The sequence below is a fragment of the Beta vulgaris genome, chromosome 8, assembly GCF_026745355.1.
Source record: "Beta vulgaris subsp. vulgaris cultivar EL10 chromosome 8, EL10.2, whole genome shotgun sequence".
Lineage (NCBI taxonomy): Eukaryota > Viridiplantae > Streptophyta > Magnoliopsida > Caryophyllales > Amaranthaceae > Beta > Beta vulgaris.
This window is the reverse complement of record NC_079209.1, coordinates 52,322,226-52,342,242: the sequence shown is the minus strand read 5'-3', so window position 1 is coordinate 52,342,242 and position 20,017 is coordinate 52,322,226. Positions and strand designations below refer to the sequence as shown.

Genomic DNA, 20,017 nt, shown 5'->3' with positions numbered 1-20,017 from the left:
TGCCATCACAAAAAAAAAATAGCGAAAATAGGAATAGCGTTCAAGTTTTCTTTGTCATTCTTTTTCTAAGCATGGTATATATCCGTACAAGCGACTGCCAATTATAAATATGTGGACTTTGAGGCTTTCTGATGAATATATATATATATAAGATCAGTCTATGTTTAGAAATTCACCATCGCAAGTAGCTTCACAAAATTATCGCTAAAACCTCAATACTCTTGAAAGTAGTGAAATGTCGTGGATGATGATATTTCAGTCTATCTTAATAGAAATGACGATTAAGCTCATAGCCAAGCCCTTGAAGATAATAGGGTCCATATTAGAGTATCTTCTTAATTCCAATGCTCAAAGTGCGTATCAATATTTTAAGTTATCTTTGAATCATTATCGTCTGTGTAGTTTGGGTGGAATAAGGCTTGCATAATTTTTTTTTTCTTGTATGACAATTGCTAAATATAAAATAATTTTGTATTTACATGATCATAGAAGATAAATGATTCTATTTCGTCTGACAATAGAATAAAGCATGGAGATGGTATAAACAAGATTTAACATGACTGCATTTTTCATCTGTGGGTTTAATGATATGGCTTTCTATCTCCTATATGGGATACCAAGGTTCAAATTTTGATTGAAGCAAAAATTTCAATATTGTTGGAGGAAAGGGGATTTGGGGCTTGTTGGACTTCTGGGTAAGTGCAGTCTAGAGGAAATTTATCTTATCACGGGGCCCAAAAAAAATATGGTAAAAACGTTAAGCATGTAAGTAAAATAACTAGGTTAAATAAAGGAAAATAAACATGGAGTAGCACACTATTAATATAATTATCTATTTTGGAAATGGGGTGGAACAACGCCGTATGCATGGTTTTCTGATAACGAGAAACCTTGACAAATTTGGAAAATAAAAGGAATCCTGATTTGTCAGGGGTGAGATCTAATCCTAATACCTTTTGAAAATGAGAGATATTTTCTAACCATTGAGCTATCCCTCACTTTATATGCATGTTATTATTTGGCAATTGCTTTTAATATATGAGAATTAATATTGTGAAATTTGTTTTTTACATGATTACAGAAGACAGTAAAAATTATTACTCTGTTGTCGGACTTTTAGACCCTAGGTTAAATCTCGACAAAAAAATAAAGCATGGAGATGGGAGATACTATCCTGCACTTTCAGTGATGGCATCTAAGTTGGCTTACGAGAATAAAGCTGTTATCCAAACAACAATTTGTCAACGCTGGAAGGTGAGTAGTAGACTAATGTAGTAGACTAGTAGTATATCTTTATTATCTGTCTATGAAGTACTCCATCCGTTTCTTTTTAATATACTCACTTCACTTTGGGAGAGAACCAAGAAGGAAGTATAAAAACATGAGAAAAAACTGAAAAGGTGGAAAGAGAAACTGAAAAGTGTGAGAGAGAAACAGCAAAGGGTCAAAATATCAAAAAAATGAATGACATGGATAGAAAAAGTGGAGAGCATAGATGTGATATATTACCAAAAATAGAAAAAGCAACAATATATAAATTAAAAAAAACAAACTGAAAAGAAAATTGTGTACATGAAAAAGAATGAGGAAGTATATATACAAGTGAAGAGGGAAGGACTTTGCATCCTCACTCTTTTACCATTGTATCCTCAACTAACAAACAACAATTAAAAATTCTCTAATTTATTGGTCTGTTTACAAAATAAAATAAATAAATTGAATTTTGTGAAAAAAAAATCGTACATATTATTACGTAATTGATTCATGTCCATTTTCCATTCTCATAGCATGGCCATCTATCTCCATATTTATTATTCTTGTATTACATGGGAATCTTTTTAAATTAGCTATTTCCTTGGATTTTCATGCATGCAGATGGAGTTCGTGGGCTATTACATATTTTACAATGGTAAGACGGTTTTCAATTTTTCATGCATTCAATCATTTCTTAAGCTACAATGGTACACACTGGATGTAACATGATCGACTAAGATTGAGTAAGAAGAAGACTAGTCAGATTAATCATCTAAGAAATTGGTTTTCAAACTATTTTAGTTTTCTTGAATCTTGATTGTTTGCTAGAAATTAAAGAACATTGGAAATTGTTGAATTCCATGTATGTTGTGCACATGTGAGATGTTCCACATTGAATAAAGAGGAGAAAGTACCACAATATAAGCTAGAGGAGCTACTACTCCTATTATTACCAATTGGTTTTAGTATGGAACCTCCTTTGGGCTTGTATGTGGACCAAACTCTCCTTCTCCATACTGGGTTGCCCAGACCCATTTTCATTCATATATCAAATTTATCATGGTATAAGAGCCCAAGGTTGTTAGGCCTTTCATATTGGGCATTTATCATACAACTGGATAAGTCCCTCTATTGGACGATCATTCTCAATGATGATTGTCTTACCAGTATGCCTTAGTTCTAAGGACACTCACATGTGAGGGGGAGTGTTGTGCACATGTGAGATGTCACACATTGGAGAAAGAGGAGAGAAAGTACCACAATATAAGCTAGAGGAGCTACTCCTACTATTACCAATTGGTTTTAGTTAGGAACCTCCTTTGGGCTTGTATGTGGACCGAACTCCGACTTTTTCACTTAGTGTTCAGACTACTATAAACTTTTGGTGTATAAGTCATTATTCACTATTAGATGTATTTCATATATGTCATTATTCACTAAAACTTTTTTTGCAGAGTTCCAACATAAACCAACAACACAAGCTTTCATCTTTCGAGAGGAAAATGTTGATGGGGATGTGATAGTGGTGGCTTTTAAGGGTACCTCACCTTTTTTAGCAGATGAACTGAGCACTGATTTCAATATCTCACCTATTGAAATTGAGGGATTGGGAAAAACTCATTTAGGTTACATGTTAGCTTTGGGTCTTAATAAATACACTCGTCAAGATGATAATTACCTTGGAGAGTTTTGTGGTTATTGGCCTAAACAAATAGAACAAGACCCTAAACACCCTCTTGCTTATTATACAATTAGAGAAAAACTCAAAGAAATTCTAGCAACTAATCAAAATGCAAAATTCATTATGACGGGATACAGTTATGGTGGTGCACTTGCAATTCTGTTTCCTGCAGTGTTATCTTTGCATGGAGAGGTGGAGTTGTTAGATAAGATGGAGGGAATTTATACTTATGGCCAACCAAGAGTTGGAAATGGAACTTTTGGTCAGTTTATGAAAAAGAAGTTAAGAGAACATGGTATAAAGTACTACAGAATTGTTTATGGCTGTGATGTTGTGCCTAAGTTTCCTCCGCGAGGTCACGCCACAATGTCGTTCAAGCACTTTGGGCCAAGCATCCACTTTAACAGCTTATACCAAGGAAAGGTTAGCATGACATTATGCATATATATGACACTCATACATACTTCCTTTGATTTCTTTTAATCATACGTCTCAATAGGATTACTTTATTAATATTTGATCGTTATAATTTTCACTAAAATATAATTAAAAAAGATTTATGATCAAACAAGTGCATTGTAGACGCATAGAGTCAAAGTAGGTAAGTTAAAAAAAACTATAAAGGAAGTACATTTTTAGAGTGACATCAAGTAATCAATAAATACCAGATGATATTCAACAAAATTCATACAAAAAGTTCCACCAACATAAAGAATCAAGGTTGGTTTAGTTGGTTGAAGACACTGCTTCCACTCTTATGATAGAGATTCTATTCTTACCCCTTGCAAAATGGGGTCCCTAATTTCCCCCTTACTTATGTAATAGATATTCATCTTACATAAAAAAAAAAGAATTCAACATACATATGATTGTGAAATAACGATGAATGCAGATAGTTGAAGATGAGATCAGTAAGGGAGAAAAGATAATGAAATTATTCTACTATGTGATACTAGCAAGGCTAAATGCAGTGTGGGAGCTGATAAGAGGATTTATCATCGGATATATCAAAGGACCAGAATACAAAGAGAATTGGTTTCTCTTAACGTTAAGATTTATTGGGATCCTCTTTCCTTGTCTCGTAGATCATCTCATCCCAAATTATATCAACTCTACAAGGTTGGCCTCGGATGACTTATTTGAATATTATTCTGCAAAGTTGGCATCCAAAGAGACTACTGTTACTACTTCTAGTAAGTAGCATGCACGAGGTTTTGGAGACGATATTTTATGCTTGAATGTATGAACGATGCATTAACTAATAGTTATAGTTTCCTACATTTACGTGTGTTACGTGTATGACGCATTACCTATCTTTGTATGTATGTTATAAGATTTGAATAATATACATGCTAGTCTCGGAGGCATGTGTTACTTACGTATGATTTGCGTATGTATATAATTGAGTGAAAAAGAACTTGGTTCCTGTACATGTATTGTATCTCTTATCTGTTTTTTTTAGGGAAAATCTATAAGGGCTCTAATTTAATAAATCAAGAGAAACAAGATGAACAATTTTTTCAGGGATATTATGCACTCAACAATGGTGTCCGATTTTCCAATATTAAAGGTGAGCAAGCACATGTGCTACCTTGTTATCGGACCTCTTAACAAACGATCACATTACATCATCTAAACATGAACTCAAAGATAAAATATCCTCTACAACCAAATGAAAATCACTAGCACCTATAAATAGACTTTTAAGCGCTTGGATCAACTGAATTCAATCACTATCAATGATTACTTCGGAATACCACCATCTGATTGCAAATCTAACGCCTTCGAGCACTTTGGAAATCCTGGCATCCTACCCTGATGATGCTTAGCTTGGACAGCAACATAGCCCATCACCGAGCCTTCGTGGTCCTTTCAACCAACTCCAAGACCCGCTACTAACTCCCCAACCTGACCCGCATCCACATTTATTTTCACCCACCCCTCTTTAGAAACACTCCACTGCACCTGTTGAGTGACAACCCCCACCCTATACTGACCCACTCCCCCCCCCTCCTGCACCTCCTTACAAATTAAACCTTCAAAGCATATGCCCAAATTAAGTTATGGACTACGAAACTCGTTTTCCATGGGTGCTTTGCAGCGTGTGCTCCAAATGGACCAACATAGCGTGAGAAACAAACTCACCTTCTGCTCACTCAACTTTTTGAAACTCTCAGACCACCACTCCACAGTATTATCACATCCGATCAAGGGTACTTACCTCCCCCACACTTTGCACCAAGCCACGTGCAAAAATGGCATGGATTGTTGTCTCCTTCATTACTTCACCGCCCCACAAATGCCATAGATAACGTCCAAACTACTCATCCTGCGGTTCAACCCAAGTGTGGTTGGAAGGGAATCAAGGCAATCCCTCCACGCAAATAGTTTGACGTGGGGAAGCATGTACTGCAGCACTCCAGATGGTGTTCCATGAATCCTTTGATGAAGTCGAAGGCCCCTCACTCAATTACCAAGCATCATTACTTATTGCTCTATAAGCCGATCTAACAGAGTAACATCCGTCTTTCTCTAAGTCCCAACATAATTTATCCCCCTAGAGCCTATGATTTATAAGGATACTTAGAACTCTAGCAGCTTCAAAAGGAAGAAAAAGAGTTGAGACAAGATCATCTTTCCAGGTCTTCGAAATTGGATCAACGAACTAAAGCACCTACCTCCAAATCAACATTTGCATTACCTCACGGCGATAAAATTTTACGCGACGCGGATCTAGGATTTCGAATTTGGGGGGCACCAAATTACAAAAGAAAAATCATAATATCATATTTTAAAACAATGCAACACTTTAATTTTTACAACCTTAATAAATAATATTAAGTATTCAATACTATCTCCATTTTTAGTATATCTAACATATTGACTTTCACATTCATCAACAAATGCAACTTTTATTTCAATTTGTTACTAAAGTTTATAAGAAGCTGATATAAATTTATTTAATGTAAATAGAAATCAAAACAAAATTGTAAATAATAAAATTTATTTTTAAGTATTTGTAAATAAATCTTGGTCATAATTAATATATTATTTGAATAATGTTGAAAGTCAAATTGTTGCATTTATTTATAAATGAAAGAAAAAGTAATCGTTATATCACAAACAAAAAATGGTTAAAACTAGAGCTAGAATTCAGGGAGATGGAGACTATTTAAAACATGAAATGATGATTCAAAATGGAGAAGGAAAAATGCTAAAATAAAGAAGAGAAAGAGTAAGAAGTAAAAAAGAAAAAGAAAAAACAAAACAAAACAAAAGGTATTAAGTAAATAAGAAAGAAAAGAAAGAAAAGAAAGAAAAGAAAGAAAAGAAAAAAGAAAGCAAAACATGCGTGTAGTGGAGTCGAACCCACGGGGCCGCGGCAACAGCTAGCAATTACAAGTTACTAAGAGAACCACTAGACCAAGTTGCATTATATGCAATTATTGCGCGCGTTTTAGTTTTAACCTATTGTAAAAATCTGCTTGACTTTGAAAGTAAAAAGAATCCGATTTTTTTTTGGTGGGGCACGTGCCACCCAGCACCCTTAATAGATCCGCCCTTGGTTTGAGTACCAGGGACGCGATCTAAGCATCCTTTCAAACCCGTATAGATTTCCCATCAACAACACGCCATCATCCCTCTCCTTAGTACCCATGTCGCCTCCCATATGTCGCGCCATGTGTAGCTCGAATTGTTACCAAGATCAGACTCCATAAAAGACGAGTTGGTAAAGTACCTAGCTCGAAATATTTGGTTAATCAAACTACCATTGTTCATCGTCAATCTCTAAGCTTGTTTGCCTAACAGGACCCAATTAAATAATTTCATGTCTCGAAATCCTGAGCCTCATTCTGCTTTGGGTCTGCAAAGCTTCTTCCACGCCACCCAATGAATCTTTCTCTCACCACTCTTCTGACCCCATCAGAATTGTGTAATAAGGGATCTAATCTCATCACAAAAAGAAGATGGGAACTTAAAAACACTCATAGTGTAGGTAGGGAGAGATTAGGCCACTGCCTTTATCATGACCTCCCGAACAGCTTTCTATAGCATGCACCACCCCTTTCCATCACTGTAACTTCTTCCAAATTCTCTCCTTCACTCCTCTAGTAATCACCTTCTTTGATCTCCTTACCACAGTCGGAAGATCCAGATATCTATCATGGAAATCAACTTCTCGAACCCCAACATGAGTAGTAATAGCACCCCGTATCTCTTATCTTAGAGGTATATATATGAAAAGTAGTGACATTGTGTAGACGTTGGAGATATTTAGGTTGATTAAGAAAATATATTCTCCTTTAAGAAGAAAAACAAAATATTCTCAATACTCCGATTTTTACAGATTAGGCAAATCTAAGAGACATAATTCAACAGTATTCCATACATTGATTCAACGTCATTCACTACAACATTTAGGGTCAAAGAGGGCAAGTAAAATTGCCCCTGTAGATCAAAAAAATTATCCTCTTAATTTAAGAGGGCAAAATTACTTGCCCTTAACTTTGCTACGGTAGGACCGTTGTATTAGGTTTCAACGGTAAATATTTTAAAATTGCGCTCTTTGCTAAGTTCAAGGAAGGTAACATCATTTTGCGCTTTTTTACCAAAGAGGGCACTTACTATCGTCCTCTTAGCTATACAAATAAGGCAACTTTCATTTTTTCTTTGAGGACAACCATGGCAACAAAGTTTCCCTTTAGATAGGAACAAAGAAGGCAACCTCCACTTCTCAAGACTTAAATGATAGAACAAAGAAGGCAACTCCTATTAAGTCGCCTTATTTGTTTGCCTTCATAGAGAACCATTTATTGAGGAATAAGGCAATTGCCCTGTTGCGCTCCTTGCTCTTTTTTGTTTCTTTTTTTTAATGTTTAGCTTTTTTTTGAGGGGAAAATAGGAATAAATATTATTAGGAAACATCAATCTCCGCCAAGGCTAAGATACCTTGCGGAAAAGAGTGTACAAAAACTTCATCCACCCCATTAGATGGATAGAGACGAGCCACCGAATGAGCTACAGTATTCCCTCCCCTTTTAACATGAGAAATAGAAAAATTATCAAGACTAGCACCCAGCAAACAAATGTCCTCAATCACAAGGTCTAAAGAAGATCGACCAAAATTCTACAAGAAAATAGCCTGAGAAAGATTTTGCGCATCACACTCGAGCTCAACCGATACAAAACCAAAATCTCGAGCCACCTGCAACCCATAGAGTGTTGTCATGGCTTCCGCGAGAGCTACGGGCCACCGGGCTTGGAACCGCTTAACAGCAAGCATAACCACCACACCATGGACATCCCTCACAACCACACCAACACCAACCTCCTCCTCCCCCAACATGGCAGCGTCCGAATTGAGCTTGTACCAGCTAGCAGTAGGGGGAAGCCAAGCCGACCTCGACGGAAATGGTGAAACACTCACAGCCCTATGAACCAAAGTCGCGTAGCTTTTGTAATCATTCACAAGTTTCAAGAAACCCACAGCCCCAACCTCAATATTCTTCCATGGCTCCTCAAAAACCACCGAATTTCGATACGTCCACGCCGCCCACGCCAGTGCTAAGAAAGACAATAACTCGGAACTTGCAAGTTTCGGCCGGATCCATATAAAGAACTCCATGAAAGAACTTACTGGACCATCCACCACATAATTCAAAAAAGGGGAATTTCGCCAAATGGGGGCTGTAAGAGAGCAGTGAAAAAGCGCATGTAAAACAGATTCTCGCTCACCATGACAAAAAGTACACGCCCCATCATTAATAACGTGACGATGACAAAGCCGCCCTTTCGTAGCCAGGGCCCCCGTGCAAGCCCTCCACACAAAATGCCTCAATTTCGGAGGACCATCAAGGTTCCAAACGGCCTTCCACGCCACCCCATGGTCACCCCCGAAATGAGCCACCCATCCCCGTAAATGACCAAGTCTACCCAGCCAATACCCAGATTTTGTGGAATACTCACCATTCGAAGCCGGCCACCAGTATTGAATGTCTTCGGGCATGCGCCTACTAATGTGTATTGTTCGAATCAAAGCTGCATCATTACTTGTAAAATGAGTTGGCAAAGCTAGCTCGTTCCAAGTACCCCCCGATCAATTAGATCCGAAACTCGCAAATCTGCGGGACTTTCAATGTTAGGAGTGGGAACCACCGAGCATGAATCACCAGGCAACCAAGAATCCTCCCAAACATTAATACTATGACCATCACCAACTCTCCACTTCAAGCCTTCCAATAGAAGGGCCTTAGCCCCCCAAATACTACGCCACACGTAGCTAGGGTCGAACCCCCTTCGAGCACTCGAGAATAATGTTCGCGGAAAATACCTAGCCTTCATCACAAGGTGAGCTAAAGAATTTGCATCACACAAAAGCCTCCAACCCTGCTTTGCTAAAAGAGCTTGATTGAAAACCTTTAGATCCCTAAAACCCATACCTTCATATGATTTAGGAAGGCACAGTTTCTCCCAACTTATCCAGTGCATTTTTCATTCAGTACCCCTCGCACCCCACCAAAAACGGGGACACATAGCATTAATTTCGTTTAAGATACAATCTGGTACTGCAAACAAATTCATCATATAAGTAGGGATAGATTGAATAACCGCCTTCAGTAGAACCTCTTTACCTGCCCGAGATAAAAGTTTTTCCTTCCAACCCTGGAGCTTCTTCCACACCCTCTCTTTAAGCACCGAGAAAATCACCTTTTTCGACCTACCAATAACCGTCGGGACCCCCAAATACTTCTCATGCTTCTCCACCTCTCTCACACCAAACAGGGAACGAATAGCCGCTTTTTTAATGTTTAGCTCGCAATACATAAGTTTCAAACATCTAAATCAAAGTATAAATTATTGTATAAGTTAACAAAATCTTTATGAGAAATTTTCTAAAATTGTCAATATTACAATAAAACTAGAAAAGATATTACATATGTGACCTTAAAACCTGAGAAAATTTACAAAGAGAAAATTTGCACACGAGCTTGGGAAGGACATATCCGCTTTCTCAAAGTTAAAATGGAGATGAAATTCAGCAACAAGTAAGGGTTTAGAGAAAGTCTACACTAAATCATGTGTAAGCATATTCTTCTTACACATGTTGAATGTCAATCAAATAGTTACATGAAGACATGTTGAATGTCAATCAAATAGTTACATGAAGAGCAATAACCATCAGTGTAAATCACACTCCAAACACTTGCCAGACGAGCACGGTTAATTCTGCAGCAAAGAAATCATCTAAAGTAAGATGACACATTCATTTATATCCTTCTTAACTGCAACACCATCAAAAATATTGCAAAACAACAACACCATAGTACAAACTCTGTAAATTTATTAGACAATAGAATTTAGAAAAATAACTATAGTCATATAATGAAGATATAGAATCAACAACAAAAAATTCACATAGCCTTAGCTTCTTTTTCAAACCAAACAAGGTACAAATACTGTTTGAATCATAACATACATATAATGAAATCAGTACAAATTAAATTGGATTTTTTAACTAGAATAATACAAACTTTTGCTCATTCTCTCGCAATGATACAAACTTTTGATTATTTTTAAATAATACAAACTTTTGCCCAAAATTCCTCCAGTAGGGCATGACTGGTTGGTGTAGGAAAATTGCTTATGTGACACTTACCTCTTCTTCCTTGTTTGCTCTGGTTCTTCTTCCTCCATTTTTTTTCATTTCATTATTCTCTCCTGCTCCCCTTTCACTGTCTTTTACCCTTGTGATGCGTGGCTAAGGTCCTTTAGGGATGAGTCCTAGTTCTGTTAGGACATCTATATAGTATCCTAGTTCTGTTAGGAGACTATGTAGTTTAATTGCTTTTTAATTGATTTAGTTTAAGTGTTTGAGTGATGAAGGAATCCTATTTTACTTAGGAGTCTAATTAATTTGTCATTGAGTCTAATTAGGAGTCTTATTTTTATACTTATCTTAAAATAGGCGTGTGGTAATAGATAGACTAGTTAGTTTGTTATTTATCTTTATCCTTTAAGATAAAGATAGATAAGTTTGTTAGTTATTTATCTCTATCCTTTAAGCTTTACTAGTTAAGTTAGGGTTCTTGTAATATAAATAGAAAATTTCGGCCATATTAATAAAATAGAGTTAATGTTTGGTTATTAAAGATTTAGGAGAGAATTCGAAAACCCTAGTTGAAGTTCTCCATATCCTGGTTACTATATCTTATTTTGTTACTATTTTCATTAAATAAACCATCAAGCGCAAGAAACAATAAAGAACCATCCTTTTAATCAAGATTCGATGAAGATTCAATAAAGATTCGATCTTTCATATACAAAAGTCACTAAAATACATCAAAGAGCCTAAATTAAGTGATTCTTGCTTCAAGAAACACATCACGTTGCCCACCCCTGACCCCACCCCACCCCTGTCCCCGAAACTGATCTCCTTAACCACTGCCCTTTTCCCCTGAAAGAGCCACCCTACCCCAAAATCAGCCTCATCTAGAAACTATGTTTGTTTCAGACAAAAATTCAAACAATCTTAAGGTCACCAGGAATTTAATTCACAAAAATGGCGCAATCAATAAAGATTTCCAGTCTCACTCCTACTCAATCGTCGCACTCAATGAACAATGGCAGAATTTGCAGAATTCTTTCAAAACGGCTCAGTATTTGTTGGAGAATCGAGTCAAGGAGTTGGAGTCAAAGGAGAGTAAAATCAATATGAACAAGAATTAAATTGAGAGTTCTCATAAATAGGTTGAATTGAGGCAGAAAAAGTTGGAGTTTGAGGAGAAATCATTAAGTGAAAGGATTGAAAGAGTGGAGATGAAAGAGAAGCAAGTGAGGATCGTATGAGGGCGGTGAAGGAGAGGTAGAGGATGGATGGGTTTGGTGGTTTTCGGGGGTGGGGTGGTTGGGTTTGGTGGTTTTAGGGGGTGGGGTGGCTGTGTTTGGTGGTTTTCATGGGTGTAGGGCTAGGTTTGGTGGTTTTCATGGGTGTGGGGCTAGGCTTGGTGGTTTTTGGAGATGGGGTGGCTGGGTTTGGTATGGTCTGGTTTTCGGTGGTGGCTATGGAGGTGGGGAGACAGAATAAGGGTGGTTTAGGTGGTGGCAGCAGGGTGGAGGAGATGTCGGGGTAGGGGGGTGGTTCAGGTGCCGGGTGGTTGGTAGGGCATGGGAAGGTGGTCGTGTCTGGTGGGCTTCTGGGGGTGGTTTCGGTGGTGGCTACGGGGTGGGGGATGTGCTGAGGTGGTTCAGGTGGATGAGGGGTTGGGGGAGGAGGGAGAAAGAAGAAAGATAATTTTGTAATTTTTTTTACATATTCTACAGGTTACAAGTCAACTTGACCTGATGGAAGAATTTTGATGTAAAGTTTGTATTATTAAAAATAATCAAAAGTTTGTATTATTGCAAGAGAACGGACAAATTTTTTTTACTATTGTAGTTAAAAAATCCTTAATTTTTTCTCCCCTATTTTTCTTTTTCTCTATCTCGTCGTTTTCATTTCTTTTCTATCTCCTTTGCCACTCCTCTCTCTCTCAATTAATTTTTGGTTCATTGTTATCCTTCATTTTTGGGTTGTTTCTCGATGTATGTAGTTTCTAATGAAGGTATTATCCATAACCTAACTTTCTATGTTGTTTTCGCTACTTTTTCAAATTGTAAACTTGATTCTTCATAAATGAGCAAATTTTTTTTTTCTAATTTTTGCAATTGAACAAACCTTTTTTTTTACTCATTTTGTTAAATGAATCAGCTTTTATGAATATTTTCATCAAATGTGCTAAGTTTCTTTCTCATATGAGATAATCAATAAATACATTCTACTTATTTTCCCAAATGAGAAAAGAATTGTACTAATTTTCACAAATGAGCACAATTGTATTTGCTTATTATGAATTAATCCATATAATGCTCAAATGAGCAACACACTTCTGCATTTTCCCTAATGAGCGGACACTTTTGCTCATTTTGAATTGCCGAGCAACAATCTTCTGCTCATTTTCAATTTTTGTACATTCTAAATCTAGTCAATATAAATTCAATGAGCAAATAATTTTGGTCATATTCCCAAATGAGCAAATGAGTAGGTTGAATATATGTTTGAACATCATCTCTCTTCTCAACAACGATATCTAATTCTATGCTCGATTTTCAACCTTGAAGTATCGATGCATGAGAATAAAAGCTAGAAATTCATCACTAAGGGTCTGTTCTCCCCGGTTTATTTTCAGTTCAGTTCAGTTCAATTCAGTTCAGTTCAGTTCAGTTCATCTCTTGACAATACTTTTACTCTCACATATTATTCATTTCAGTTCAATTCAGTTCAGTTCCGTTGTTTTATGCCGAAGAGAACAGACCCTAAAGGGAATTCCTTCATTATCATGGCAGAAGTGAGAGAATTTGTCGGTTTTAGGTTTTGATTTAGTTGATATGATGATAGTTTGGTGCTATAATTACTTGTGAAGAGAGTTGGTTTGATGATATCATGATATATGGAATGTGCAAGTTGAAATCTTAAATTTGTAAAAATGGATTTGAAATTGCTATTTGGGAAATTTTCGGGGTAAGTTTGAGAATAAAGAAGCAAGCAAAAAAGAAGGATTTTGCTATTTGACGCCCTATAATTTCTTACTAACGCCCTAAATTCATACTTTTACACTATATTTATACTTTTTCATTTCTTTTTATTATACTTTCTCTTTCTTTACCTTCCTTCCCCTCACTTCCCCTCCTTCCACCCCCACCACCACTAGAGCCACCGCCAGCCATCACCATGCCCCACCACTATTGCCACCGCCGATCATCACCATGCCCCACCATCGGCCATCCAAACAGAATAAATCCCACAATACAAAAATCACATCCACAAAATAAATCCCACAAAAAGAAAGTATGATTCAAATTTATGAGAAAAATAAAATTGAAATTTTTTTAAAAACATTGGTGAGGGCGTCCATAGTAGACGTCCCACCACAGGTACAGGCGCCTACCATGGACGCTGGCGCCTGTGGTGGGGCGTCTACTTTGGATGCCCTCACCAATTTTTTTTTTTAAAAAATATCAGTTTCTTGGTTACCGGGGTCAAGCTTATCGAAAATTTTGTAACAGTGGTGGTGGTGGTGGTGCAAGGAAAGGGGGAAAGAGGAGGGTAGATATGAAGTGAAGGAAAGGGTTAGATGAAAGAGAGAGTTTTGAGAAAGAAAACCTGGAGGCATAAGAGAATATCAATTAGTTGAAGATGAATATGATTTGAGAGCATGCAATCCATCTATGTCCTTTATTTTTCAGATCTTGCTGCAACGTGTGTGTGATGTTAGGCAAGATGAACTAGTCAGTAGTCACTAATAATGGTAGGATTTTGCTATTCGGATACATGAAGGAGGGGGTATTCCAATGAGTATACAATACATGAAGGTGGGCCATCGTATTTATTGTGGTGTATTTAGGACATTATTAGGAAAAACTAGAGCGTCGTTTAGCAACTCAAAAAGAGAATAAATTAATTCTTCTTTTTGTCCTTTATTCCTACCTGATTACTAACATGAACCTATTCTTCTAATTTATTACAAAAATTCCTATGGGTGTACTTTAGAAGGTTTGCTCTTAAAAAGAAAGTAAAGAATGTAATACTGGTTCAATATTGGAATGATAAAATGCATATATTTAGGGTTCGCTCATTTTTTTGTCTTCTACTTTCAGATTTTTGAATAAGAAGTAAACAAAAAAAATAGTGTTTTTACTTTAGTTTTTAATTATCAGTTTTTAAAGTTATCATGCTTCAAATAAATTTGTCTAATTTCGTATCCATCACAAGACATATATCCATATGACTTTTTAGTTAAAAAAAAAAACTAAAAACCACAATGAAGAGGACAATCAATATAATTGGGCTTTGCTAAACGACGCCCTAGATTTTCCTACTAACGCCCTAAATACAGTATTTTTATACTTTGTATTTTTTTCTCTCTCCTCCCCTTAACCCCTCCTCCACCTTGTCATTCTCTTTTTTTAGATACAGGGCAGTGATGATTTTTTTTACCCTCCCTCACCACTGCCTCACCACTCCCTCCACCTTGCCACACCACCACCACCACCACCACCACCACCACCACCTTACCCCTGATAGACCACCACCAGCACCACCACCACCTCATCCCCGATAGACACCACCTTCTTCTCTCTACCTTCTCTCTGTTTTTTCTCCCTTTTTCTGAAATTTTTTTTAAAAAAAATAAAGAGGAGGCGTCCTTGGTGGACGCCTCCCCTTCTTTTTTTAAAAAAAAATTCAAAAAAATAAGGGGCGCCCACCAAGGACGCCCCACCACCGGTGGAGGCGTCCTTGGCAGGCGCCTCACCATGTGGTGGAGCGCCTGCCAAGGACGCCTCCCTTTTGTTTTAAAAAAAAAATTCAGATTTTTCAGAAAATATGGACATGAGTGTTACTGTTGCATGATATAACTGAGATTTGTTGCTTTGGTGTTGCTGGAATTTCGAAGAGGTGTCGCCGGAGGAAGGTCCTTGCCGCCGCAAATCACCACTGCTCCTCGCCGGAATTAACCTTTTCGCTGGAGATACTCGCGAGAATTCTTTTTCTCGCCGGAGTATGAGATCTTTGCAAATGTTTGTTGATGAGAGAGATGGAGTGAGAGAGTGGAGAGAGAGTGAGAAGTGAGGGAGGGTCAAGAGGGTGAAAGAAAGTGGGAAAGTGGTGATGAGAGTGAAGGAGAGTGGGAGTAGGAGTGGGAGAGTGGGAATATAAGAATACACAAATACAAATCTATGTATTTATACAGGGCGTTAGTATGAAATACTAGGACGACATTTAGCAAATGAGATAATTTCTAAGAGTCGGTAAAATATCGAGACTTACATATTTATGGAAACATAAAATACATATAATTAATATAAAGGATGATAAAATAAATTAGGGGTGAAGCATCCCAAGGCAAAGTACTTAGCACATTATCGTCACATGATGTGTTAATAGTTTTAATGTTCCCTCTTTTCCTCGAATTTTTTAAAAGGTTCCCTCTCGACTAATTCAAAACCAAAAACCCATGCCTTTCCTAACAAACAAGAAAAACTTTCTTGTAAGTACGTAGATGAGCAAAAGATGACATACATTTGGACACCGGAATTGATGTGCTCATGTGACATTTCCATACCGAAATAACTTATACAACCTCGGTTTTTTTTATTGTTATACTTTGATATTTTTCACTATTCATATAATTGTATTTTAATTCTCGTTTGTGATTTATACGTGAACAAAAGAATAATGAGTTAAGTACACAGGAGGGTACTCAACTTTGATGAAAGTTTCAGTTAAGGTACTGAACTTTCATTTGTACCAGTTAAGGTACTCAAATTGGACGGCCGTTAGTCTAAGGGACTAAACTTTGCTTGTTGCCGTTAACAGCCCCTAAATTAAAAGTAAAATGTGACATGGCAATAAATACATGGTGACGTGGCACTAAAATACAAAATGACAGTTAATTCAGTACCCTTTAATTCAAAAAACAGAAATTCTTCAACGGTAACAAATGAACATATGTATTTAAAACTGAACCATATTAACAGATAATTAACATTCAAAAAATCATCTCTCTCAAGAAATCAGGAGCAGCAAAAAATAAGAACTTCCACAACACGAAAAATTTCTGATATTGGTGTTCTTCCATCAGCAGCAAAAAAAGTCAACTTCATCACCTTCCATTAATCAGGTACAAAGCAACTGCATTAATGAAAATTAAACCTAATGTTAATTTTTTGCCCTTTTTTACCAATATGAATTTTAATTCATAGTATTTTGTTCACCTAGGCAGCATAATGTCAAGAAATAGCTATGGTGGTTCCATGCCCCCAATTCCCAAAAGATGTCATTGTGGGTTTGTTGTAACCAAAATCAGAGCCTGGACAAGGGACAACCCTGGTAGAAGGTTTGTAGCATGCCCTGACTACGATGCTGAGACTGATACAAGGGGGTGCAAGTTATTCAAATGGTGTGATGTTGAAGAGCCTATAGAGTGGCAAAAAAATGTGATTTTGGGGTTAATGGAGGAGAAGCAGGAGCTTAGAAGGGAAATGATGTTGCTGAGGCACAATTTGAAGACAGCAAATGAGAAGGCAAGGAAGATTGAATCAAAATATATCATGCTGAAAATGAAGAAGGGTGGATTTATGTGTGTTAGGGCTTGGATTTGTGTACTCCTTGTTGTTCTTGTTTGTTTATGGTACAATATATAACTATGTAAGGGGTTTATTTAGGACTCTAATTACTATATCAAGGATGTAGTAGCATATTATTAATTAAATATAAGTTACCTTTCAACTATTTTCTCCTTTGCAGCCTTCTAGCCATGCCCATCGCTAGGTCCTGAATATAGTATAAACAAACTAATTCAGAATACATGTGCAGATTATAAGTTAAGAAAATGTTAGCTAATTCAATCAAATCACATACCTGTAAGGCTTGGCTAGTTATTGTTTGTGAAGCTTGTGAACCCCTGGTTGTGACTGGCTAAATGAGTATTCTTGGCTGAATGAATATATGGTCTGCTCACCCTCATAATCTGAATAACATGCTACTCTTCTTTGTGGGATTGTGTGATTGAGGGGTTGAGTAGGTGGCTGCTGTTGCTGTGGTGGCTGCTGTGGTTGGAGAGTAGCAACTCTTTGGTAGCCACTTGGGTAGGTGTATACACCTACACCTCTATGGTGCATGGGTACAGTAGGTACATTCTGTGCACGGCTACTAGTTGACTCACTTGCACCCATGCGCACAGACTCTGTAGGTACATTCTTGCAACCTCTCTTGTTATGCCCTTGAACACCACATAGGCTGCATGTCATTACTGAGCCTGTTTTTTTCAATTTCCCTGAACTTGTAACTTCTCCAGCTGCCTTCCTTCTCTTCACTTGGCGCCTATTGTGCACTTTCTTGAGTTTTGGTGCATTTACCAAAGTTTCTGAACTAGGCCACTCTTCTGCTCCATTTAGAGGCTCCAACAAGAGTCATATCTTCAAATACACTGATTTGGTGAAGAATGGGTTAACATAATGTTCTGGTTGATCAACTTTGTTCCAAATTGCAACCACTGCATGTTTGCATGGAATCCCACTTATTTGCCATGCATTACAGCTGCAAGTTCTAGCTTCCAAATTCCAACATATTTTGTTTGTGTTGTCCCTTCCCTCACCCCATAACAGAACCCCCATCCCAGAATGCATTCCATCCCCTAGCACCAATCTTGTGCTTCTCAACTTGCTGTTGTATTCTTGGACACAACAACATCTCTTTCTTCCCTATTTCATCCCTCTTCTTGTGTAGCCTCTCCATTATCCCCTCCCTGATGTCTTCCAACATAGTAATTATAGGTTTATGCCTTGAGTTCAATATGTAGGCATTGAAAACCTCACTCATGTTGTTATCCACACTATCACAACAAGATAGAGGAGTGTAGAAGGCTCTACACCATTTCTTGTAGTTCCTATTTAGGAGATCATCAGCAGCTGCATTAGATATTATCCTCATCTTCTCTAAGTTAAGGAAAAATTCATTTTCTGTGGTGCTCTTAGCCATGATCCAGAACTGCTTCCTATACTCTAAGCCACCACCAAACACCCCTCTGAAGTTACAATAAACATGCCTTGCACATACCCTACTCTCAGCTTGGGGAAACACATCTGACACAGCCTTCAATAAACCTTTCTGCTGATCAGACATGAAAGTGTAACCAGCACCTTCATTTGATAATAAATCCTCCCCTAAAAATGTCAAAAACCATGTCCAACTAGAAGTTGATTCAACCTCTACTACTGCCCATGCAATTGGGAACATTTGGTTGTTCCCATCCCTCCCAACAGCAACTAAAAGTTGTCCACCATAGGGTCCTTTTAAGAAACATCCATCAAGAGATATAAAAGGCCTACATCCAGCTATGAACCCCTTTTTCAGTGCCTCAAAACAAATGTACATTCTTTCAAAAATATTTCCATCCATCTTAATTATCACTGTATTACTGGGTTACTTTTTTTTATCTCTGCAGCATACCTTGGCAGCAAGGTATATTGCTCCATATACTCCCCTACAATCAAACTTTGCCCCCTCCTCCTAGCTCTGTAAGCTACACTCTGCTGACCCTAATCCCCCACTCTAGCCAGACTGTCTCTATTATATCTTGTAGCCTCAGATAAGGATTTATTTTGAACTTGCTCTTGTAATTTTTAGCAATCCAAGTAGCTGTCATGTTTCTGTTTTTAGGGGCTCTTCCACAAGTGTGCTTGGGCACCAAGGTTTTCACCATAAAGTTTCTCTTAAACTTCTCCAATGAAGCCCAAATTCTCCAAGGACATCCTTTTTCCTTGTTCATGCATCTAGCACCTACCCTGTTGGGGTCATTCCTAGTGAATGGTAGTTCTCTCCCAATCTCAATTGAGTAGTCAATTAATGCTTTTCTGAAAGTCTTTGCATTCTCAAACTGTTGTCCTACAAAAAACTTACACTCAACTCCAACATCCCCTCCATCTACCCCTTTGCTGCAACTGGCTGTTTTTTTTTTGAAGGTGCAGCTTCTAAGTACCCATACTCCTCATCTTCATCTTCACTATGACTGTCAAGATCAGTATCACCTTCAAAGTCACCATCAAACAGATTTTCTCCTAATCCCTTAGTTGCAGATACTCTTTTTAACATCTCTATTTCTTCATCATAAGACTGTTGTTTTTTCTTTTCATCACTGACTTTGGTCCTGGCACTAACTAATTCATCATCATCCTCATCTGTGCCTTCTGTATCATAGTCTATATCTACATGGGGTTGGGGTCTAGTATGGTCAGTATTTTGAGGAGGGACCAATGCCTCATCTCCATCACACAACAATTGCACAAAGGACCCTTCACCACAATGAATTGACCCAACTCCACTCCATCCATTACCCACCCCAAATGGCCTAACTATTGCATGTTCTGTGTACACATGTACAAGCTTGTATTGTAAAAGTAGTGCTAAAAATGGATCAAATAATTGCTTAGCATAGCCCAAGAATCTAATACCAGTACTAAAGTCTTTCCTAGGATCAACAAAAT

The 20,017-nt window shown here is 37.5% G+C and overlaps 1 protein-coding gene across 1 annotated transcript; it reads left to right on the top strand.

Annotated features, from left to right (window-relative positions):
- Nucleotides 1-235: 235 nt before the first annotated feature.
- LOC130589940 (triacylglycerol lipase OBL1-like) lies at nucleotides 236-4,136 on the top strand. The gene is made up of 5 exons (XM_057391594.1): nucleotides 236-353; nucleotides 1,082-1,254; nucleotides 1,876-1,909; nucleotides 2,709-3,358; nucleotides 3,828-4,136. The coding sequence occupies exons 1-5, from the start codon at nucleotides 236-238 to the stop codon at nucleotides 4,134-4,136; spliced, it is 1,284 nt and encodes a 427-aa protein (XP_057247577.1).
- The last annotated feature ends 15,881 nt before the right edge of the window (nucleotides 4,137-20,017 follow it).

Bases quoted from the DNA above. Each gene is read 5' to 3' on its own strand.
- LOC130589940 (XM_057391594.1), top strand. From the start codon at position 236: ATGTCGTGGATGATGATATTTCAGTCTATCTTAATAGAAATGACGATT. The intron at 354-1,081 runs GTGCGTATCAAT...ACATGATTACAG, and splicing joins TCTTAATTCCAATGCTCAAA to AAGACAGTAAAAATTATTAC. The intron at 1,910-2,708 runs GTAAGACGGTTT...CTTTTTTTGCAG, and splicing joins CTATTACATATTTTACAATG to AGTTCCAACATAAACCAACA.